General features: G+C 39.3%; 2 protein-coding genes across 2 annotated transcripts; both read left to right on the top strand.

Annotated features, from left to right (window-relative positions):
• Positions 1 to 13,344: 13,344 nt before the first annotated feature.
• Positions 13,345 to 14,297, top strand: LOC141444241 (3-oxoacyl-[acyl-carrier-protein] reductase FabG-like). Its single transcript, XM_074109727.1, has one exon. The coding sequence runs from the start codon at positions 13,383 to 13,385 to the stop codon at positions 14,139 to 14,141; it is 759 nt and encodes a 252-aa protein (XP_073965828.1). The 5' UTR covers positions 13,345 to 13,382; the 3' UTR covers positions 14,142 to 14,297.
• Positions 14,298 to 19,664: 5,367 nt separating this feature from the next.
• LOC141444242 (uncharacterized) lies at positions 19,665 to 23,593 on the top strand. Its single transcript, XM_074109728.1, has one exon. It carries the CDS (start codon positions 19,756 to 19,758, stop codon positions 20,812 to 20,814), a length of 1,059 nt encoding a protein of 352 aa, XP_073965829.1. The 5' UTR covers positions 19,665 to 19,755; the 3' UTR covers positions 20,815 to 23,593.
• The last annotated feature ends 1,966 nt before the right edge of the window (positions 23,594 to 25,559 follow it).

The following is a 25,559-nucleotide window of genomic DNA, read 5'->3' as shown; positions in this document are numbered from 1 at the left end:
ATATAGCACGGAGAACATGGCCGTTGGGGCCGAAAAGTTCTCTCATGGAGACCGCGGATTGGCAAGCGCAGCGTAGGCCGTCCACCAACGAGATGGATGGATGACCTGCTCAAAGCCGCGGGTTCACGGTGGATGCAGGCCGCTGCCAACCGAAGCGACTGGAGGTCTATGGGGGAGGCCTATGTCCAACAGTGGACGTTATGCGGCTGAGATGATGATGATGATGAAAGTATCGCTACTGGCACGATTTTACTGGTATAATGTGAACCGGGCATTAGTCTTAAACAGCTGCAACCCCAGGGGTATTGCAGATGCGTTGCCAACCTAGAGGCCTAAGATGGGATACCTCAAGTGCCAGTAATTTCACCGGCTGTCTTACTCTCCACGCCGAAACACAACAGTGCAAGCACTGCTGCTTCACGGCAGGATTAGCGAGCAAGATGGTGGTAGCAATCCGGGTGGACCTTGCACAAGGTCCTAGCAACTGCAAACTACTTCAGCTAAAAACATTCACCTAAGACGTAGACATTGAACTACATTCAATTTACTCGTTCACGTTACAATATGTACAATGCCTTATGCTTAGCTCACACTATGCCAGTTGCCAGTGCCAATTGTACAGCTACTCTTATATTACGTATTATATATAACAATAATATAACGAATATTGCACGCAAATTACATAGAACATTTGGGAAGACTATTCAATGAGGGCTAGCGTTTTTTGTCTCACTAGATGGCGCACTGTTGCGTGAGGTTTTTAAGTATGGCTTTCAAAGTCTGTTATTACGGGCGTGAAAACAAAGTTTAGATTAAAATCATATTTAATACACCTTAAAACCGTACCATAAAAATATCGAGCATGCCACAGTGTTGCATAGTCCCCGTTTTGTTCGGAAAAAAGGGAGGACAAAGGTTTCCGAAAAACAAAACTGTCTCAAAACACAGACATTCATTGCCCCGGAGGGCATATTTGCCATAATTAATTTCAGATATTGCAAAATATTCACAAAATTATTCTAATTATAAATAAACCCGCGTAGCTCACCCAAAAACTATGAGATTTGATATTTCGGAGACCTCACGCTACACTAGCGCCTCTGGTGGCGAATTCATACGCGATAGCCCTCATTAGGCACAGTGTCATTCACCCTACTTAACAGAACTGCCTTTTTGGAAATTGCTCATTCATGATTTATTCCATCATGTCCTACTTACTGCCGAAACAATACGGCCAAAAATTGGCTATTATTTTCTTTTCATCCTTCTCTATCTCATTACTTAGCAATTTGTCAGTCGCTCAAGCTATGCGTGTGGGTTAGTCCGAGCTACTGTCATGCGAGTAGCCAGTGACAGTAGCTGCACAGACAACACAACAACTTGCACCGTGTGAGATGTACATTACATACCATTCAGTAGTTACTTTCTCAACAAAAATTACAAAAGGTATTTTGCTAAAGTGATCGTTACTTTAATGTACTCTGAGCACAGGTGGCCGCGACTATCGCTGTATCCTTGTCTTATAAGTCTTATAAGAAAGAGACCGAAAGATGCACGGTAGCCGATTGCTGTAAGAGCCCATTTGCAGCACTAACACAATGCTAGTACAATGTTAAATTTAGTTTTAAAAGTATAGTATTACTTTATGGTTGCAGGTTACTTGATTGCTTTAAATTTGTCGAAATTATCATTAACCTAGATTTTATACTGTATTTTTGTTTAAAAGTAATTATAGCTGATTCGCCTAATTCGCTTTAAGTTTTGTAAAATGCGTGTTTTCTTTGAAGGTGTAAAGTTCTTTTGAAGAATAATAAATGTCAGTTTTTAACGTGATTGTTTTGTTTCATTTAAGTAAGCAATGTCTGGTGGCTAATGTGTCCATAAAGGTTATAGCCAGGATTACAGAATTATTAGTAATATCATTATTATAAACGCGAAAGCGACTCTGGCTGTCTGTTTGTTTGTGTTTGTCGTTACGCTTACGTGACATAGTTATTATTGTGTAGGAATTAGTCACAGTTTAGAAACATGATTTACTTGTTTTTACCCAGTTGACTCGCAAAATCACACCGTTTTAGGAGAAAAATAATTACGCGTGACATTTTGCAGAGACCACCCCCACAACCCCTCTCCCCCCTCGTGAGATTGGATGAGATTCGGTTCGACCCCGTCCCTTCCCCTCTAAAAATCTGGGTGGCTTTTTTAAAATTCCAATTGCAGGCGTCACAAAGGATCGAAGCTTCCTCTGACAAAGATTAGGTTAGCTATTCAGAGGGAACGATGCCAGTATAATAGGTAACTTGCCTCAAATAATTTATTTTCGTTTTATTTATTTTTTGTTATACAAGCTGGGCCCTGTAACAGGAGCAAAAAATTAAACCACAGCTTCCACTCTTCATCTTGAGCTACTCGTAATTTAGTTCTACAACTTTTGAAAATAACTTTTATTATGATTTTTATTATAGTTTAAAGTTCAATTGGACAAGCAATGTATTGCGGAATCCGTCATTTTGTTACGTGACAGGCGATGTCATTTAGGCTATTGGATGCCGTACATTGAAAATACCATTTAATTTGTTTGGAATAAACATGATGATAAAATTACTTAATTTTAGAAAGTTGCAGAACTTAAGTCCCACCCGGTAGGTATGTATTTTAAGTTTGGGATACGTACTTCTATGTAAATTCCAAGTATTTCAACAGAAAATCGATTATTATGCATTGCGTCGAATACAAGCCAACATATTAAACAAATAATCACTTTAACGTTTCTAGTTTCCCACGTTAAAAACAAAACGCGATGAGAATTACAAACAAACTTAAAGTAGGTAAATATTAGTGAATCAATGGACGGTAGAACGCGTGTAGGTGAAAAGGTTAAAGAGTTAACTGCTATTGGAGATGCAGAACGGTCCGGAGTCTCTGGTTAACGTAATGGTTAAAAAAGTAATTCTTAACTTTACTATAGTTTTAGGCAAAGTAATCAATGATCAAATTCAGACATAATAATACATTTTTTTACCCAAGAAACTACCTAATATTGTATATTAATATTGGGTAGTTTCTTGGATAAAAAAATATTCTACTTATCTAATTCGTCAGTTACATTATCTGATATTGAACACGACGTGTTTTTTTTGTCAACCGAACAAAAAAAATACCTAAGATGGAGGTCGTCAATCGGCTATACCTATCTTAAAAAATTCGTTTAATTGACAAAAAGAAAAATACTTGTCCAATTAATTCTGATACTCTAACTGACGGAATTATATTTAGGTATTTTAAGACACTAGCCTATTTATCAGTTACCACAACTTCTAAACTTACTAGCTACTTTTACATATCGTTGTTCATATACAACAATTCCGCGTAATTAAAAACAAAACGGCTAAGTGCGAGTCGGACTCGCGCACGAAGAGTTCCATACCATTATCTAAACAACATTAGACATAAGAAAAAAACAGAAAAAAAAAATTAAGGGCCCCCTTAATTTTTTTTTTCTGTTTTTAATATTTCTTGTTATACTTAGTGGCAACAGAAATACATACACACACCCACACATACAAACATCACGCCTGCATTCCCAAATGGAGTAGGCTTACCGCTTCGGAGCCACCTTTAGGAAATTAATTAAGGTTTTAAATACATCATCTGTGAAAATTTCAACTGTCTAGCTATCACGGTTCATAGATACAGCCTGGTGACTGACAGACAGACAGACGGACCCGTTTTTAGCCTTTGGGTACGGAACCCTAAAAATTGACCATAATCAAATCTGCCGAATGGTATATAAAACGTCACATTGCCAATTTTTGTCTGACGCGGTATTGTTGTAACTATAAGCGACGATATTCCCGTTACATATTAAATAAAAACTTATAAAAAAACGTAGGTAATTAAAAAACCCCTATTTTTTCTAACAAGAATAAATTGCCGGCAGTAAAACCTCTCAGACTGTCCTAAACAAGACCACGGAAGCCGCTATATTAACAAAACCCTCGGCCGGTGAATCAGTGTCGTCTGATAAGATAACATCAGATTATTTATAAAACCCAAAGGAACTGGATTAATCTTGACTTGACTACAGTCGGCCTCGAAACGCACTGAATAACGACAAGACTAAAAATGCGCAGCCGGTTGTCGACGGCTTCAACCGAGCAGTTATTTTGTTTTTAATAAGGAACATATTACATTTTAAATTTACCACGAGCTTTGCGGTGAAGGAAAACATCGTGAGGAAATCTGCACAGACCTACGAAGCAATTCAGTGGTGCGTGTGAAGTTCCCAATCCGCACTGGGCCCGCGTGGGAACTATGGCCCAAGCCCTCTTGTTCTGAGAGGAGGCCTGTGCCCAGCAGTGGGACGTATATAGGCTGGGAATAAGGAACAGAAAATTCGGCTCGAGAAATTGAACTGAACTTTTTTCTGAATGAATGGAACGAAATTAACCCTTAATAAGGTAGAGGCGATTTAGCGACCACTTGCATTGAGTTGGACACTGAACCTTATTAACTTCACAATACGTCACAATTTCTATTGTAATTATTGAAAATACGCCTAGCATTAAAATATTCTTTGTCAGGTATGTATTCAAATTCAAATTGAAATCATTTATTCAGAAAATAGGCCGCAATGGGCAATTTATTCGACAGCTGCTTTTGATTTTGTGGTAGTATGCTCCAGTAAATGGGGCCTTATTAAGGGTTAAGGGATGTACGAGTGAGTTACTGTATGAGAGATTGGCCGATGTAACCAGACTAAGTTAACAATGTATTTCCTAAACAATTATAAATAACTACTAGGTATTTATTGGAAGTATTGGAACTTAATCAGGACTTAATTGATTGGCAAGTGCTTGCCCAGGATAGGGAAGAGTGGCGGAGGAAAGGGGAGGTCTTTGCCCAGCAGTGGGACATATTCATCATCATCATCATGTCAGCCAAAAGACGTCCACTGCTGGACATAGGCCTCCCCCCAAGGCTCTCCACTCAGACCGGTCTTGTGCTTTCCGCATTAACCGCGATCCCGCGATCTTAAACCAGGTGGTCGCTCCATCGTGTTGGAACACTACCTACAGCTCGTCTCCCGGTCCGCGGACGCCATTCGAGAACCTTCTGACTCCATCGGCCATCAGTCCTGCGAGTGATCTGCCCCGCCCACAGCCACATGCAGTTTCGCAATTCTTCGAGCTATGTCGGTAACTTTAGTTCTATACTGTGGATATCATTTCTGATTCTATCCCGCAGAGAAACCCCGAGCATAGCCCTCTCCATAGCCCTCCGAGTGAGTTTGAGCTTCCTCATAAGGCTCATCGTTAGCGCCCACGTCTCAGATCCGTATGTCATCACTGGCAACACACACTGGTCTTAAAGACTTTTGACATCAAACACTGCGGTAATTTGGACGAAAAGTGGGACAATAAGAATGTTTGTTCTCGGGTCTTGGAGTTTAATATGTATTTAAGTAGGTAAGTACCTAAGTAGGTACCTATGTTTATCCGTTGTCTAGTATCCATAGTACAAGCTTTGCTTAGTTTGGGACTAGGTCAATTGGTGTCAAGTGTCCCATGATATTTATTTAGGTATTTTATTTATTTATATTACGGGCTACATAAAAAAATCACGAACTGGTGATTGCTAAAATTAATGAAATTAAAATGTGGTAGTGGTGATACGTTTGTGTGATTTGTGTGTGTCCTTACATTGTGGAGGGGAGGCGCTGGATGAACACATTTGTTGCACAGACGTAGCTGTAGTCACGGGTGAGCAAAGTAATTGTTTATATATTTAGTTCATTGATACAGACCTCCGCAAAGTAACGCCTGATTCAATTAATTAAATATTTATTTACTTCACCGGGCTTAACTTTTATTTAGCTCGAATAAAAACTTATTGCTTTTTGTTAATCCCACTTTAGTTATTTAGACTGTAACTTTGTCACTGAAAGGTTAATTCTGGGGCACTGTCAAGTCCGAGCTCCGAGCGGTGACCGCCTCGTTAAAGTCACCGGTTTATTTCCTAACTTCGCAGACCGACTAACGTTGTTTGCTAGAGATAAAAGTACCTACATATATTTTTTTCGTCAGCTTCGGCAGATGACTCAGTACATTGATAGAAACTACCTACCTGGTTAACTTTTTTGACCAAATAAAAACATTCAGACGAGCGTTAATTTTCAGACTTTACTAATGACGGTATTTTGCAAAAAATTTAATAGGTGGATTTTTTTTCTACTGGATGGCAAACGAGCAAGTGGGTCTCCTGGTGGTAGGAGAACACCACCGCCCATAGACACCTGCAACACCAAGGGATTGCAGATGCGTTGCCAACCTAGAGGCCTAAGATGGGATACCTCAAGTGCCAGTAAGTTCACCGGCTGTCTTACTCTCCACGCCGAAATGCAACAGTGCAAGCATTGCTGCTTCACGGCAGGATTAGCGAGCAAGATGGTGGTAGCAATCCGGGCGGACCTTGCACTTGCACTTGGGATTTACTCACAGGGTCAATATGATAACAAATAAAGTAAACGTACGAGTGTGCCAATAGTGCATCTTTAACCTTATGTCCTTGGCAATAAAGATGACATGCGATTACTTAACAGAATTTCGACTAGTTCTATTTTCGGTTAATGTATGAGGTTATAAAAAAAATTAATTGTCATTTTTACTAAATCTAAAATCGAAGACATGGCTAAGACTTCTCTATCACTTCGATGTCCGATTGATGAACCTATATATATTAATTTAGATTTCATACGGACACTGATCTAACAGAGATTTTACGTAACTAATTTAATTACTATCAGATTTTTCAAAAACATGTAAACCTTGATTTTTGTACCTCAAAATACCCACGAAACTTTAAGCATGTTCGAATTGTGCCCCTGTAGTTTGAACTTTCGACATACACCAGATTTATTAAAAGGCCAGAGCTTCAAGCTACAAGTTACAAAGTACCGTATGTAAATTGCGAAGCTCCTGATACTTTGTCTTGTAAAGGTCGAGCTTGTAGCTTTTAACAAACGGACGGATGAAGTTTATGGTGTAAAAACTACATTACTAAAGGTACTGTCGTTATTTAGCGGTACAGGCGATGCTCCTTTCTTTATAGGGTAAAAGTAACCTTTATGTACGAAATTACATTTGAAATTTAACACGAGTTTTATGGTGATCATCGTGGGAACGAGAGGGGTTCTGAGAGGCCGGTGCCCAGCTGTGGGACTATATAGGATGGGATGATGATAATGATGATGAAACTTTAGAGGAACTCTTCTTTTTTCTGTCTGTCCTTGTGTCCTCTATGAAATAATTAGGACGATAATCTATAGACGGGTGCCGCTCAAAAAATATAACTATATTTGAAATAATTCGATTTTTTATTTATTTATTCGACTGGATGGAAAACGAGCAAGTGGGTCTCCTGATATAAAGAGATTACCACCGCCCATAGACACCTGCAACAACAGAGGATTGCAGATGCGTTTCCAACCTAGATGCCTAAGATGGGATACCTCAAGTGCCAGTAATTTCACCGGCTGTCTTACTCTCCATCCCGAAACACAACAGTGCAAGCACTGCTGCTTCACGGCAGGATTAGCGAGCAATATGGTGGTAGCAATCCGGGCGGACCTTGCTCAAGGCCCTACCATAATAATTAGGTAACTACGAGCACAATCGTCAGTCAGACAATCGGACAGTCACGTCTCCCTTTTATGGTTTCATCATCATCATCATCATCATCATCATCATCATCATCATCATCATCATTATCATCATCATCATCATCATCATCATCAATATCATCATCATGTCAGCCGCAGGACGTCCACTGTTGCACATAGGCCTACTGCATTTACTTCCAGTTGCTTCGGTTGGAAGCGGCCTGCATCCATCGCGAACCCTTCGCTTTAACCATCAGCCGTCCATCTCATTGGTGGACATCATACGCTGCGTTTTTTTTATAGTTTAAGGGGCTGTTTCACCACCCATTGATTAATTTGACGGATAAATGTGATGCCGTCTCGTCTATTCGAACAAAACAAACAGAGACGGCACCACATTTATTAGTTAAACAGGGGTAGGTATAAATAACATTTCTAGATTCTAAATTACCACGCTTCCAGTGGAAGTTACTTACACTGCGAAAAAAAGGTACAGTCAAGTGTAAAAATATGATCCTATTCAAAGTTTCAAAAATAAGTACCAGAGACTCTTATTCCGACGCAATAAGGCCGTAGTAATATATTTTTGAGTGGTTCGAATAGATACTTATTTTTGCACTTGACTGTACCTAGTCGCAATAAAATTCTTCCCTAAAGCTGTCACGTTGAAATGAAGAATTTGCTGGCATTTCAACTTCTTGAAAACATCGGACGAAGAAAGTAAGTTTATATTATTATAAGCTCTTTCGCAGCATTAATTTTCCAGTTTCCGCCGACTCGCGAAATGCTAGGGGACGTTGACCTTTAAAATCTTGGAAAAAGCCCCGTTATTTTTTCAATAAGTTCTAAAACCTTCCCTCCCTAAAACAGCCGTGGTGGCCTAGTGGTTTGACCTATGGCCTCTCAAGCACAGGGTCGTAGGTTCAAACCCCGGCTCGCAGCTCTGAGTTTTTCGAAATTCATGTGCGGAATTGAATTTGAAATTTACCACGAGCGTTACGGTGAAGGAATCGTGAGGAAACCTGCACAAACCTGCAAAGCAATTCAATGGTGTGTGTCAGGTTCTTCCCAAACTGGGCCCGCGTGGTAACTACGGCCCAAGCCTCTCATTCTGAGAGGAAGCCTGTGCCCTACAGTGAGACATTAAGTCTAAGAGATATTAAATAATAAACTATGATGTACACTCGCCAACCGATATTTCGGAGTGGCCAAGGTGGTCAAAAATATCGAAACATTAACTCTAAATACAAATACAAATAACTTTATTTCGCTTGAAATATGGTACAATAATGCCTTAATAATATGCATGTGACCACAAATATATATATATATTCGTATTATGTATATATATGTCGTAAGATAGAAGTTAGAGAGTCGGGATCCGACCCTGACATGATCAATGTGGGCATAACAAGTGGGATTCGGGCAGAGAATGAAACTATTTTGAAGAACTAACAAAAGTCCACTAATTGTGGTCAAGATAAAACCAAAACAATACGACACTCATTCATTGAAATCTTAGAAATGCAACTATCATAACGATTCACAGTAACTTAAGGAAAAGCCTAGTTAATAATAAAGAAACGCGTAACAGTTCCTGAGACTGTCGACTCGGGCCAGACTTATTTTACAAAACTGACAATCGACGTTCGCTTTTCCCGCGTTGAGATCTCAGACTCTGTCAAGCGCGCCACGCATGGCAACACTGGCGTTTTGTAAGCGCTATAATGCCATTCCTTAATAAACCACATATGGTAATGACTATAGTCATAATTCTACATATACAATGTATTATATTATGTAAATTGATAGAAATACGGAACAGTGTGTAACCACCCTAACAATGTTAATTGTTGTTTAAAATAAATGAGTCGACATTACATTTCATAACAGGATACTGCTAATACCTCACGGGGAATGTATGGCAACATTAAACTGGTTCATACATTTTCTTAATCGCAGCAAATAATAAAATAGAAGCGGTGGGTAAAGGTTGGGTTGAGAACGAGGAACTTAATGAATACCTACCTCCTGAATCGTGGCGGCCAAAATACTTTTCATAAAATATAACTTACCATTACTTACTTAATTTTCAATATTAGTAAAAATTAAATTTGCAATTTTGTTTTCTATTTTGTATTTAATTTCTATTTTTAATCTAGGTTTGGTGTGTATTTGATATTTCACAAAAAATATATTTATAAAAAAAGGGTTTTTTGGATAGTATTTACGCTTCTGTTTCTGCATCCGTTTCCGTTTCTTTTTCGGCTAAAATTTACTTCTGACATCTGTTTCCGTTTCTGGTTCCGCTAAGAGACTTCCGTTGCATCACTTTACACGAGACCTTTGTGGCTTACTTACAGAAGAAATGTTTTGATTTTGATCATGAGGAAACCTGTGAAATGGTGCGTGAAGTTCTCAACCCGCACTGACGTCTGTTCATTCGGATAAAACAGAGATGGCATCACAAATACATCATCATCATCATCATCCCAGCCTATATACGTCCCACTGCTGGGCACAGGCCTCCTCTCAGAACAAGAGGGCTTGAGCCATAGTTCCCACGCGGGCCAAGCGGGGCTTATCTGTCACAAAAATATCTATAAGTGATGAAACAAGCCTTTCTAGTTCTTCAATTCAGCCCCAACTTTTCCCCAGCTCATTGTGAAACGAGCCCCTGGCTAAGAGCCGGGTAAGCTATTGTAGAAATTTAGGAGTGTAGTTAGTTACTGGCGCCAGTACTGGCTAGGTTGCACCGTAGAGTTGGGTCTCATTGTTAAATCTAGATTATGAGTGACCATGCGGCGGCTGGAGTTTACGTAATATGATAAAATATGGTAGGTATTGATTTGGCTTCTTAAATAACTAAAGGGTACCTACTGAACTTTTAACGCTAATTAATGTGGATATGGGGCTTCCCCCGCTTCGCCTCTTTTTCCCTTCCTTTCTTTCCTTCTCCTTCTTTTTTCTTCCTTTCCTTTTTTCTTTTTTTCTTCTTTCTTTGTTTTCCTTTTTATTTTTTTCCTTTTTATCCCTTCTTTTCTTTTTTTTCTCTTTATTATATTTCTTTTTTCCTTTTTTTGCTTCTTTTTCTCTTTTTACCTTCAGTGAAGAAGGGGCGAAGCGCGGCGGCTCCAGATTGGTTAGTCAGAACGCGCACATTTTTAGACATTTTATTCGTATTATTTAAACAAATACATATTTAAAAAATGTAACCTATACATGCGATAGAAAACATCTAGTTTTCTTATCATTAAAAAATTCACGACCTGCCGCGCAATATTGACGCCGTACTAAGGGTTTATTTTGTTTTATAGAGACTGCTTTGGGATTTTTTTCTAGTAAGTCCACAAATATCTTACATATGAGTTTCAAAACTAAAGCTTTACTAGTAAATTATACAGCAAGGGATGCAATAATGCGTTAAAAACTCGACGTGCACTTTTTTAAGTATCATTTGCAATTCGGCTTACACACAATTTATCTATATATAACTAGTTATCTTTTTTTTAGAATGACGAATGATTGCAGTGCAATTAGATCATCGAAAAGTGATCGTCATTGTCATAATATCCTTACTAACATTATAAATGCGAAAGTATGTCTGTCTGTTACCTCTATGGACCAATTTCAATAAAATTTGGTATGAAGATATATGGTACTGAGTGGCACAAAATTTGGCCAACTCCTCATAAAAAATAACCTATTTCTGCATACATTTGAGGGCCAGATTTTTGGCCGCTCAGTATAGTTTGAGACCCTAAAAAAAGGCATAGGATAGTTTTGTCTCGGAAAATTTCATTGTTCCCGCGGGATAGCGATAAAAAAAACCTGCATACCGAAACTCTTCCCCTTGTTTACGCATTTTTTTATGTCATAATTCTATTTCGCATAATCTGTTAGTATTTATGTCGAAACTGTTTTGCATAATTATTTTATACGCAGAATTCCTTTACGCATAACCAATGTAAGCCAAATGGGATTTACGCATAATTTGTGAATTCCGAACATTGTTTAGGCAGAAAATTACTTACGCATAAATTAGTTACGCAGAAAGTTACTTTCGCATACTTTTAATGTAACTTTGCCAATATAATAAAATGAGTATCCTTTAATATTACAACCGAAATGATGAAAGTAGTAACTAGTGGGTGGTAGTATTTTTATAAAGCGGGGACATGACTGTGATAAAGTCCGCTTCGCGGGGCTTCTATTTTTAATCTGAGGGACATAAGGTAACTAACGAACCTATCCAGGTTAAAAGGGGGGGTAGATTATGTTTGTTTTTTTAATGCGTTAATGCAATAACCTGTTATGCGTAATAAGTTTCGGACATTAAAAAGTATGCCAAATAGATGTCACCCAACTCAAATACCTAAATAAAATAAATAAATATCATAGGGCACTTGACATCAATTTACTTTCTTACAAAAGCAATATTGCAAGCTTTGGGGGAAACACATGACGCTGTAGGTGTATTCTGTAGCCTTTGTAAATACATTGATAGCGTGGATCATGCATGACACTTTAATTGAAGTATAAGTTCACAATCAAAAGGTAGCGATTAACGGAACGGTATTGGCTAGCAATTTCTCTGTCAAGTAGGTAATTATGCTAATAATTATGCTAAGTCTAATGACTCATGTAAACAACAAACCACTAGGTAAAGAGAACTCTAATATTAGTAGGATTAGAACTACAAGAACGGTGGAGAGAAGACTGTGGCCTTTGAGAACTTAGTACTTAGGATATTCTGTAACTGCACTCTAGTCTAGGGTGTAGTAAATAGTGTTGGTGTAGTAAACTCAACTTGTTGTTTGCATACGTCTCTAAAAGTTAGGTACTGAACTTTGCGTTGTGAATTGTGAAGTTAGATAAGTCGGCAGCTTGAAGAACGAACATTACATTTAGCTTAAGTATTTATTTTTATCCAATCTACATTTTAGAACCATTTTTCGTGGGTAAAGAGTCCTAAAAGGAGAAGCACTTTTTTTAAAATTATCAAGTTTTTTTTTGTGACTAAAATGTTGGTATCTTTTTATCTCTAATGTTTTGTCTCGTTCATACAATTCTTTCTATCGCTGGGAAGCACCTAGTAACTAACAATGGATTCTTGACTTATTTTTATATTTGACCTTTTTCTATGCCTGTTATTTATATTGAAGTTTGCCGAAAAAACACTTTCTAAGACAGTATTTTTATTTCACTTTTCAAATCAGTTAAAAAACTATTATACGACAAAAAAATATTGTCCGCATCTTTATCTGTGAAACTTATCTGTCCTAAAATAAAAAGAAAGAAAGAAAAAAAAATTCGTGACATTTATAAAGCAGATAAAAAGAAACAAGGAAGGAAATCGAGACAAATTTTGTCACGGGGTCCCAACTCAGCATGATGTCAACCTTGCGGCCGACGCTGTTCTTCCGTTAAAGTATAGGTTTTATTAATCTGGGTTAGTTTAGCTTTTAATGCTAACTCACCATATATTAACAAACAAAAAAAGATTGCCTATTTACCATATTACTAAAGTTAAAGACAATTTCAGTTCAAAAAGTATATAGTTTTTATCAAGGCCTTACATTTTTCGTGATAAGCATGAAGCAGAATTATGATACAAGTTCCCGATATCACTTTATCACACGATAAGGAATGGATAAATAAATAATCGTAGACAATATCACCATTTACTATACAGACTTTTGATTAGTAACACATAGTTAAAATGCCGTTCCTAAACAAAGTTGTACTAGTGACTGGTGCAGCATCAGGAATAGGAGAGGCGACAGCAGTCAGATTCGCCAAAGGCTCAGCAAGATTAGCCCTAGTCGACATAAGGGCAGACCTCCTCAAAAAATCTGTAGAAAACTGCGAGAAAATCAGCCGAACCAAAGTTCTCAGCATCACAGCTGATCTAACAAAAGAAGATGACGTGAAGAGAGTAGTTGAAACAACAGTGAAACAATACGGAAGAATCGATGTGCTTGTAAACTGCGCTGGCATCGATGCAGTAGCCAGTATATTTGATGAGAACATTCTCGAGACTTACGATCGAGTTATTGGAGTTAACTTGAGAGCTGTTGTGGCTTTGACTAATGCAGCAATCCCAGCGTTGATAGAAAGCAAAGGGAACGTTGTGAATGTCTCAGGTGAATCCGCCAAAAAGATTTTGACGAGCTTCCCTGATCCTGTCTCAAAAGCTGGATTGAACCATTTCACGAGATGCGCCGCTTTGGATCTGTCGCCTCATGGTATAAGAGTGAATGCTGTAATGCCGGGAACTGTGGAGACTAACATATACGCAAATGCTGGGTTCCCTAAAGCAGCTCAAGATGCTATATTGAAGAAGGCTGCTGATTCGCCGTTGAAGAGGAAGGTTAAGGGAGAAGATGTAGCTGAGCTGATAACGTTTTTGGCCAGTGATGCCGCAAGGAGCATTACTGGGTCCACTTTTTCTGTTGACAGTGGTTCCCTGCTGCAATAGAAACTTCAAATTCTATTTCAAGGGCATCTTTTGAAGTGTTCAATGTGGGTACAAAGTTGACGTTACTATTTCCTTTGGAGAACTTGCCTGCTAGTATGACGTGTCAAATCTAAAAGTATGAAAGGGAAATAAATGATGTTATTACTCTGTACTCTTTATGTGGGTTTCTGTCAGTGAGGAAATTGTACATCGTCCATGCTATCACGTATGCACGTATCTTTAATATACAAGTCGGACCCGTTGAGCAGACGGAGGACACACACACACACACACACACACACACACACACACACACATCACTTTGTTTTTCGTCGGCCAAGGTCCTTTCTCTCCGGGACGCGTGGAAATATTTTCAAGCTGAAATTAATACCTAATACCTACCTAAGTCTGCCCCAACGGCCATCCGTTCTCCGTGCTGCCCTTGCCACTTCAACGAGCTAATTCGCTTGGCTAACTTGGCCTTGTTCTTCTACGTACCTATTTCTTCATTTCTAATTCGAATCCGTAGGTAGAGAAACGTCAAAAAAGAGGAAAGTATGTATGTATGTATGTAAACTCTTTATTGTACAAAATAAGTAAACAAACACAGATGACAAACAATGAAATAAATGTACAAAGGCGAACTTATCCCTTTAAGGGATCTCTACCAGTCAACCCTCTCTAAGTCCTCGAATGGAGACTACGGATCGGCAAGAGCAGGTTAGGACGTCCACCAATAAAATGGACGGAACCTGGTTAAAGCCTCGGGTTCACGGTGGATGCAAGCCGCTTCCAAACGAAGCAACTGGAAGTCTATGGGGAGGCCTATGACCAACAGTGGACGTCCTACGGCTGAGATAATGATGATGATGATAACCTAAGTCTGCTACTTCTTGAAGTGGTGAAAAATCAAACTTCTACGTTAACAATCAAAATATACAGTCATTAAGAGTAAGAGTCGCCAGTATGCTCGACGCTTTTTCATGCAAAAGTAGTCTCGTTCTAATTTACAAACAATACGCTGAAACAAAATATAACTGCGACTTTATTGGGAGCAGCTATTTTGATGCTTATAATAAGTTTTCGCTCATCACATTTCAAATCACATTAATTTTAAGTTTTGTATGAGAAATGGAAATTCTTTATTGTTTTTTTCCGTTAAATTTTATTGTAACCAACCTAATTATAAACATCGTAATGGCTGCTCCCATTATACTTAGTTGGAAAGATGCGTTGGATGCCTTGGAGGCCTATGTCCAGCAGTGGACGTCTTTCGGCTGACATGATGATGATGATGATGATGATTATACTTAGTTGCAAAGATGCGTTTTGATCTGTAGTGCTGCTTGTAAATTAGAACGAAACTACGTTTATGTGGGGACGCGAGCGTGCTGGGGACTCTTAAAAAAACTTGTTCAAATTTAACCGAAAAACCTGTACACTTTTGGCTGTCCTAAAAACTTGAAGTATGTAAACTTGTGGCAGCACTAGGCATTCATTCAAATTTTAGTGCTTACATGTTCAAATCACTTCAATTGATTCTTATAATCCGTACGTCATTTTTGATAGTAATGATAATTGGGATTGGGAATGACTTATCTGTACTTTGAGTCAGGCATAATCAATTATAATCTAAATTATGTACGATTGCCAGTTATCTACATGACTATCGTAACTTTGAACACGATCCAAGGGGCTGGTCGATTACACATGACACCATATAAGTACCCTATAAGTACCTTGGAAGTTTATGAAATAAAAAATTAAATAATTTGAAACGGAATCCTGTTACCATCGCTTCTCTGTCTGCATGTTTGTCTGTCTGACACATGGCTGTATATCGAGAACCGCATTAAATACAAAGCTAAAATTTACACATAATGCGTATTTTTATTGCCGCTGCAACAACAATAAATAATAATAAAAATAAACATTAAGGGCAATTTAATTTAAGCTATAAATAATTAATTGGGTATTACATTAATTAAATAACACTAAAAATAATGAGTTTCGTATGATTTTTAGTTTTCTTTATAAATTTTAATTGTTTTCCCTAAGTCTGGCTCGGTTTTTATTATTTGTTGATATGCTCTATTTTTATTATTATTTCGAATTTGAACTTTATAAGTTTAATCGTTACGGATATGGAACCTTATTATTTAGATGTGCGGAACCTTTGGTGCGCGAGGCCGACTCGCACTTGACTGTTTTTTTTTTTAAAATATTGTTACCGTGGGTCGCATTATGATACCTCAGCGTAAAGCAGCGTTACCACCAATAATGTGCGAGCATGTGTTGCGAGGGATGTGTTCTTGACTAACCAATAGAAACGCTTCATTTACACATCCTCGCACAGCACATCTCTGGTGGAAACAGCTGAGCGAAGCGAGGCGAGGTAAATGAAGTGTTTCTATTGGTTAATGAAAAACATATTCCTCGCAACACATCTTCGCACATCTCTGGTGGAAACACTGCTTAATGTCACCGGTAGTCTAACTCTTCATGCCGGAGCACAACAGCCAGCACTGCTGCTTGCCGACAGTATTAACACGTACAGTTACCAGCACCAGTATCTGACACAACAAGCGTGCATAAATATCTGATACGATACGACTCTATTTCTAGGGCCGGAAGGACGTGTCAGATATTTTTGCACGCTCCGCTGTGGCAGATATTAATGCTGGTGACTGTTCGATGGTGATTTAACAAACCAGACGAACCGTTCCAACTACCCACAAAAACGACTAAAACTATCATTTCAGATGCGATACAAAACACACAGTTCAATTCTTGAAAGTATAGCTCCATCGATAACTACTATAATGATTCCGCCAATGTCGAGGTTGGAAAAGACACTATCTGTTTAACCGTTGTTCAAAATACACAAACTCGAGCACTCTTTTTCATATAACTTTTCCGACTAGTAAATAAAGGTCAGTCTTAAACTTGCAAAAGTAAACTCATCACGTCCTGCTTTAAAAACTCATTAAAGTAAGAGTTAAATGAGTTTTTAAAACGCATTACTTACTTATTCTCTCTGTTATCCTTTGAAATTAAACAACTCGAAAGTGTTTGGTGCAATTTGAGAAAAATAGCGATGGATTATTTCAATTATTACAGTGCCTCGTAGTGGATAAACACCGGTTTACTAATGTTTCGGCGAACAACGTTTGGCAACCTGTTTCATTTCGCAACTATTAATTTCCCAACCGTTTAATATTTCTGAAACGGTGAATATTTCAGATTTTTTATAAAACTAACCTAACCTAACCTAAAGGGTTCTACACGATGGCCCTGAAATAAGTCCTGAAATATTTACAGTTTTAGAGTTTGCGAAATGAAACAGGTTGCCAAACGTTACGTTGCGAAAAGGCAGTACTCGATAAACACCATAACACCTTAAAAACTATTTTCGATAAACTACAAACCCAATATAGAAAACCGCATCTAAATCGGTCAAACTATTATGGAGATAAATGAAAACATGTTTACGCACAAACAACCTCTCACCCTAAAATCATACACATCCGTTCTGTCGTGGGTAATAAATGCATACACTTTCTCGTTTCGTCATGGGTAGGCAATAAAGGCATAAATACACCTTCCCCGTTTTGACATGATGATGATGATTAAATAATTGCAGGATGAATTGTATAAATAAAAGGACAGTCGATCGAGGCTAGTGGTTAATAGAGCTTATCCTTTTGTTTCTCATAATTTAATATGTCATAATTTCGTTTGCCATAAAAAGTTTAAAATCATGTTGTGTTTTTAAAGATTCATTAAAAGTTATCTTCATCTATCTTTATGTAGAAAATTATTTTAAGTTTAATTATTGAATAATCAGTTACATACATCCATAATCAGGTAGATATACATAAAAAGAAAAAAGGACTAGCTTAAAGTAAATTAACTAAATAAGAGGTAATATTAATCCTCTTATATTACTATAACAATAAAAAAATATAAAGAGAACACCCGTCTAAAAGATCTACCTGTAGCAGGATTCCCATGATGCTGGCCACATTACTAACTTAATTGTTGTCAATATAAAATTTTATTTTAATTGTGTTGCCGTTTTAATTTGCATGAAAAACGTTAACAGAAAATAAACTCCAAGCTTCCCATTCTTACAAACATCATCCGTTAATAAAAACCCGACTTAACTTTATAATGAATTGCACAACAAATCCCAACTCCATAGAAATACGATCACAAATATTTTAACTTTTGACGGCCGTCAAAAAAAGCCGCGTGAATTTGGTGAAAAAAAAAGCGGGAAAACTTTAAATGACTTGGTTCCGTTAGACACAGTGATGGATCGGCCGGAGGTACTCCTGATAGCCCTTATGTAGCAGAGAGGACAGGCTGCTTGGTTGGGAATGAAATACTTATAAAAGTTAATCCACCATCGCACCTCCCGCCGAAAGTCTAAATTCATCTATTCCATCTCGATGAATGGCGTTCCAGCACTGTGTTTCCTTCAGCACTTCCCGTACAGTAAAATTGTGGAATCAACTTCCGTCAGCCGTTTCTTAATAATTATGACATCAGGGCTTTAAAGAAAAGGGCTTATACTTTTTTTAAAGGCCGGCAAGGGACCAATGACTCGCCTTGACCCGTTCTCAAGGCGAGGCGAGGGACAGGTGGTCATTTAATTTCCCATCAGAAGCCCGCATGCTCGATTGCCTCCCTCTTATTATAAAAAAGTAATCTAAGTATATATTTATAGATCGACCGGAGGTCAATTTTGCCAGTGTCTAGTGGGTTTTGCCGTTGTACAATAAAAACTTCTAGAAAACGGAATATGAGAGGTAATAGTGGTATGAGTGGTAATGACAGTGTCATTTTCAACCCAGAAGTTTAAGTTAGAGTTGAGTTAAGCGACACTGCTGCAGCATGATAACGCCAGTAACGCCTGAATTGATCGAATAACTACTTATTAAAAAAAACCTCCAGCCGCTTGCATTACGGCAGCATATTTTACATTCGTGGTTGATCTACTGGTATTTTTTTAAAACGCACTTGACTTAAAAGCGGGCCGTTTATCAGCGCAGTGAATAGGTTGTTTATATCTGGCCGGTGTCGATAGCTTCAGCACTTGTTGGGATGAAATTAGATTCCAATAAAAAGACGGTGAAGTGCGAAATAAACATGACAATGGTTCCGTCTTTTGGGGGTGTTTGTTCGTTTGCTAACAAAGCTTACACAAAGGAATTACTGGAGTTGGCTTTAACGTAAACTCGCAAAACTCCTTTAAAGTACACTCGCAAAAGACTGTCCTGTTGGCCGCGATTCCCTGAGTTGTAAAGTCTCAATCAAATCAGCCCACATCGACCCTCTGCCGAGTAAAAACATCAGAACACAGAACAAAGAGTAGGTAGTTGGACAGTGAACCGACAACAAGTTGTTTTTTGTGTCAAAACATTAAAAATACACAAACAATAATCTAAAACTTTCTTTATTGTTATCGGACAGTATATACAATACGATAAAGTGCAAGTAGTGTTATTAAACAATAATAATAAATTAAATAGGCCTAATCTTAAAACTAATAAAAATAGGCGAAACATTTTGTGTGGATAGTACCCACCAGTGTAAAAAAAAAAGTAAATAAAGATAGTGAGAAAACACAATGCCACCGCCTAAGAATACTGCTTCCACACAGCCAAAGTGTGCAGGTTGTGGCAAGTTCATCACAAATAACCCGACAGATGGCGCTAAGTGCAAAAAATGCAGCTGCGTTTATCACAGGGTGTGTGTGAACTTGGGGCTTGATGCACGCATATCATCTGCGTGGATGTGTCCGGCGTGCAGGGTACAGGTGCCACGGAGCGACAACACCGATACGCCGGTCAAGGGCAGTGAGCCGGAGGGAGCCGGGTCCGCGGAGCCGTCGCCTGTTCAGGACCTCACCAAGGAGATCCGTATGTTCCGCCTGGATGTAGCAGCCATGAGGGAGGAGATGGCTGGTCTGCGGCGCGATATGGCTGAAATGCGCAATTCTTTCAGTGGGTTTCAGGCGAGGTTCGAGGCCGTCGAGGACAGGATTAGCCGCCTCGAGGCGCGCACCGAGGAGAGAGCAGGTGACGGCGCTGGCGATCATCTGGCCAACACCGTTGCGGAGCTCAAGGCTGAGCTCAATGACCGTGACCAAGACCTCCTCCTCGGCGACTTGGAGATATCCGGGATCCCGGAGGCAGCCAGCGAGAGTGGATCGCATCTCGTGGGCTTGGTTGCGAGGAAGCTCGGCGTGGCCTTGGACGAGCGTGACATCGTTTTTGCGGAGCGTGTGGGGGCGCCTCGGCGGTCACGGGACGTCTCGGAGGGTGGCGGCGCTGCCGGGGACGCGGGCGTCGGTGCGGAGCGCCCGCGCCCGCGCCCACTGGTCGTGCGCCTCGCCCGCCGGGCGCCGCGCGCCGACCTGCTGCGTGCCGCGAGGGTGCGCCGGGGCGCGGACACGGCGGACTTTGGTTTGCCCGGGTCGCCCACTCGGTTCTACGTGAACGAGCGACTCACCAGGCTGAACCGGTCACTGTTCTACAGTGCGCGGCAGGAGTGCAGGAGGTTGGACTGGCGTTACCCGTGGACGATGGCTGGTCGTGTGTACGTACGTCACGACAGGGATGCGCCTGCCCATCGCATCCGCTCGGTCGATGACATTGCCCAGGTTTTTCGCAATGGTGCGCGTTAGAACCATTGCATTATATTATGCATGAATACTGCAGACATGTACTTTTTTATTTTCATTGTTTTTCTATTTATACTACTTTTTCTATATGGGTAGCGTGTCACATGTACAACTGGATAGTTTATTTTTGTACCTATTTGTTATTGGGTTTCCTTTCTTTGTTCCATGTATATCCTCAGTTCTCTGCGTATAATCCACAATCATTATTTTTACAATGGTTCATAAACATCTCAGGATAGGTTTGTACAATGCAGGTTCACTTGGTACGAATCATGACGACTTCATAGCGGCTGGCGTCAGTCAGGATATTGATTTGCTGGCTATTAATGAGACTTGGCTTAGGGCGGGGGAGGAGGGGCGGGCGCCCGTACTTCCTGGTTTCACACTCCGGCATACCCCTCGACCTCAGGGCACACGTTCGCGTGGTGGAGGCGTAGGTTTTTACATAAAACGTGATGTTCGAGCTCGCACCTGGCCTCACCCAGTAGATCCGCTGCACAGATCTGTTGAACAGATGTGGGTTACTTTAACACTCAACGGAAAGAAGTTGGTTATAGGGACAGCATATAGACCGCCTTGGATGGACATTGACCTATTTTTTGATGCCATTTCTGACTCAATTAGTTCCATCTCAAGGTATGATGGTCTGGTGTTAATGGGGGACTTTAACATCAACTTACTAAACAATAGTGATGCAAAAGTTACAGGATTTCACAACTTCATATCCAGTTTTGGCTTGTCACAGTTGGTATCGGAGCCCACACATTATACAAATACCAGTCAGACGCTCCTTGATGTAGTGTGCACAGACCTGTTTTCAAGGAAAGTCACTGTAGCACATGTGGGCTCTCATTGTGGTCACTGTCTAGTGGTTTGTGAGTTTAATATTAAACGTGACAAGCCAAAACCATATTCTATAACCTATAGACCATTGAAGGATGTGCAGTTGGATAATTTTGATGATGATTTGCAACAAGTAGAATGGATGGAGTTCTCCAGTAATGTGAATGATATGGTCAGCACATTTAACCAACAAATTGTTGAGTTGTTTAATGTCCATGCCCCTATTAAGTCATCGGTAATTAGGGCTCGCACTCCCCCCTGGATTACAGACACTGTTAAGCTCATGATGCGTTTGCGTGATAAAGCCGCGGCAGAATACAGGAGAACTAAGTTGAACAGTAAGAAACAGTACTATAAGGACTTGAAATCAACCGTCAGCAGAGCACTGTTTTATGAAAAAACAGCCTTTTTTAAGGATAATATAAATAATAACTTACATCAACCTAAGTTGTTATGGAAAAACCTTAGATCTACCATATTGCCTAAAAATGATACAGAATTACCTACTATTTTCAATGATCCCAATGCTATCAATAGGCATTTTGTAAATTTACCATCCACCTCTAAAGTTAAGATATCACAGCTGTCTTATTTTGAATTTCGGAGGTATGGTGATTCAATTTTTCATTTGGAACCAGTCACTACAGATAAAATAGAAAAAATTATAAGAAATCTCAAATCAAATGCTGAAGGTTGTGATGGCATTAACTTGGAAATGTTAAAATTGACATTTCCATACACTACTGAAACAATAAAAGATGTGATTAATGCCTCTATATTAACCTCAACTGTCCCTGACATCTGGAAAATAGCAATTGTGCGTCCTCTCCCTAAAACGTCACACCCATCTGAGCTGAACGAACTTAGGCCTATCAGCATTTTACCTTGTTTGTCAAAAATAATGGAGAAGACTGTGTGCTTGCAGTTAACCGATTACCTTGAGAACAACAATGTGTTACCAGATGTGCAGTCTGGATTTAGAAGGGGGCGGAGCACGGTAACTGCTTTGCTTGATGTTACAGACAACATCTTGTGTTCTCAAGATAAGGGATTGTGTACACTGTTGGTATTGCTTGACTTTTCCAGGGCATTTGACTGTCTAAATATTGATTTGTTGCTGTCTAAGTTGAGCTACTATGGATTTGATCATAATGCATTGAAATGGTTCGACAGTTATCTCAACAACCGTAGTCAGTATGTAAAGCTGTGTCTTGCTGATGGTTCCTTTCAAGTCTCTGACAAGGTACAGCTCGCTAGAGGAGTGCCACAGGGATCGATACTCGGACCAATCCTGTTTATCTTGTATTCTGCCGACATAAAGACTTGCATCAAGCATTGTAAATATCATATATACGCAGACGACATACAAGTGTATATCTCATGCAGGCCATCTGAGATTGATAGTGCAATAGAGAAGCTCAATGAAGACCTCATTAGTATTTCTGCATGGGCTTTAGATAATTCATTGTTACTTAATCCTGACAAGACCAAGTATTTAATCTTTGGCAGTAAGCAGCAGCTAATCACCCTTAATAACTCAAGCATGACACAAGTTATGCTAAGGGACAAGCCTATTGAGCGTGTATATGAAGCGCGTAACTTAGGTCTGCTGATGGATTGTGGATTACGTTATGAGAAACATATAGCGAGATCGGTTGGACATTGTTTTTATAAACTTAAAGTGTTGTACAGAATCAGACCATTTATAAGTGAAAAATTGCGCATACAGCTGGTGGAGACCTTGATCTTGTCAAAATTGAATTATATGGATTCGGTGTTTGGTCCACGTCTCCTTGCAAAAACAAAAAGGATTGTTCAGCGTGTGCAAAATGCGTGTGCTCGCTTTTGCTTCAACATTCCATTGAGGGGCCATGTTACTCCATTTTTAAATAAATATAAAATTCTTAAAATGCAACACCGGCGAAAGCTGCACCTTGCCTGCCTCTTCTTTGGAGTGTTGAAGCACAAGTCCCCAACATATCTTTACGAGAAGTTGTCCTGGTCTGCTAGCCACAAAACACGCGGAGCTCGCCAGTGTAGTGTGCAGTTGTTGACAGCACGCCACGCCTCTGCTGCCTTTCGAGGTAGTTTTAGATATGTAGCAACTAGGTGTTGGAACAACATCCCACCGCCAATTAGGGACCTGCGAAGTGTATGTAGCTTTAAAACAAAACTTAAAAAACATATGCACGAACATCAGCAAAAACAAGAAACTTTAGCACATGACACCAGTTGCATTTAGTTTATGTGAGGTTATGTGTATAGCAATAAGAGTAGGTACCTTTTTGTTTGCGGCCCATCTACTTTGCTATGGATGTTGTTCGGATTGCTAGTTGAGAATGCTTATTGTTAGTATTGCGCTTTTTAGGGACAAATCCAATTGGGAACCTGTAAAATTAAAATTAAAATTAAATTAAACATGATGGGATAGATCAAATTGGAGGACAAAATTATAATAATACTGCATACCTGTCTGTTTTCTTAGCTGTTTAACACTGTTGGTTTTTTTTTAGGCTATATAATGTTGATCACATGGTTGCACGGCCTTATTTATTTGAAACACAAATTGTTTCATGGCAACTGTACTGATACTTTTTATTCACATTTCTTTACTATTTGGGATACCGAAGAATATTGATGTATATCAACTTTGTATCTTTCTTTAGTCGAATAAGTTTTAGAAATCGCAATTTGGTTGGCGAATCAATCGCTTGTTGTTTTGTTTTGTCTATTCTTCTTTTTTTCTTTTGCTTTTGTTAGGAGTGAGAAGGGTAAAGGAGACTGGCCTATGCCTATTTCTTTTTTATATACTGGCAACCCATTTTGTAATGTTAGTATTTCTTTTTATTTTATTTAAATAGGAAAGTATTTTTATATTCTTAAACTAAAAATTGTATCGGTCTCACTTAGCTGTACTTTTTTTCAATGTTTAATGACCAGATGGTCCCAAAGGAAGACCAGCGCCGTTCGCAAGACCGGCAGAATGCTGATTCGGGACCATTTCGTGACATGCATACGTAAAAATTTTTTATTTTTATTTTTATTATTGTTGCTGTCTTTTTTAATGTCACGAATAAATGTTTTCTTTCTTTCTTTCTTTCTTTCTCATTTTCACGCCACTTTTCCCGGTGTGCCAGTCTCATCTACAGGTTTACCTACCATGAGGACGCACGCCATATCTTTTTTAAACCATACAGTTGCGTGTGGCCAAAAGGTTGGCAGCGTTTACTCGTTGAATAGCCATACTCATTCTTTGAGAGAGATAGCTGCCGGCCCTTTGATCTCCAGTTGTATCAACCAGGCGCTTTTGCAAAGCTTTTAACAGTCGATTTGCGCCAACGCCAGGGCCCCATGGACCAAGGGTCTCAAAGCAAACAGGTATAAAATTGTACGTACTGAGTCCCGGTATTTTATTCACAATTATACGACCTTTAGACGACCTTTAGACCTTTAGACGACTTTTAGACGACCAGATGGCCTAGTGGTTAGAGAACCTGACTACGAAGCTTGAGGTCCCGGGTTCGATTCCCGTGTCGGGGCAGATATTTGTATGAAAAATACGAATGTTTGTTCTCGGGTCTTGGGTGTTTAATATGTATTTAAGTATGTATCTATCTATATAATTATATTTATCCGTTGCTTAGTACCCATAACACAAGCTTTGCTAAGCTTACTTTGGGACTAGGTCAATTGGTGTGAATTGTCCGTGATATTTATTTATTTATTTATTTATTTAATTATGAAAGGGAGGAAAACGAGCAAGCGGGTCATTTGATGGGAAATGATCACCACTGTCCGTGAGTACCAAATACTTAAGGAGAGTTTTGGTCCGTTGCCGGCCTTTAAAGAAAGTATAAGCCCCTTTCTTGAAAGCCCCGATTACATAGTTGTAAGGAAAACTGCTG

Source organism: Choristoneura fumiferana, chromosome 29 (genome assembly GCF_025370935.1).
Source record: "Choristoneura fumiferana chromosome 29, NRCan_CFum_1, whole genome shotgun sequence".
Taxonomy (NCBI): Eukaryota; Metazoa; Arthropoda; class Insecta; order Lepidoptera; family Tortricidae; genus Choristoneura; species Choristoneura fumiferana.
Note: the sequence above shows the minus strand (reverse complement) of the source record. Positions and strands in the feature narration are given on the sequence as shown.

Coding starts and splice junctions, on each gene's coding strand:
- LOC141444241 (XM_074109727.1), top strand. CDS start 13,383: ATGCCGTTCCTAAACAAAGTTGTACTAGTGACTGGTGCAGCATCAGGA.
- LOC141444242 (XM_074109728.1), top strand. CDS start 19,756: ATGCCACCGCCTAAGAATACTGCTTCCACACAGCCAAAGTGTGCAGGT.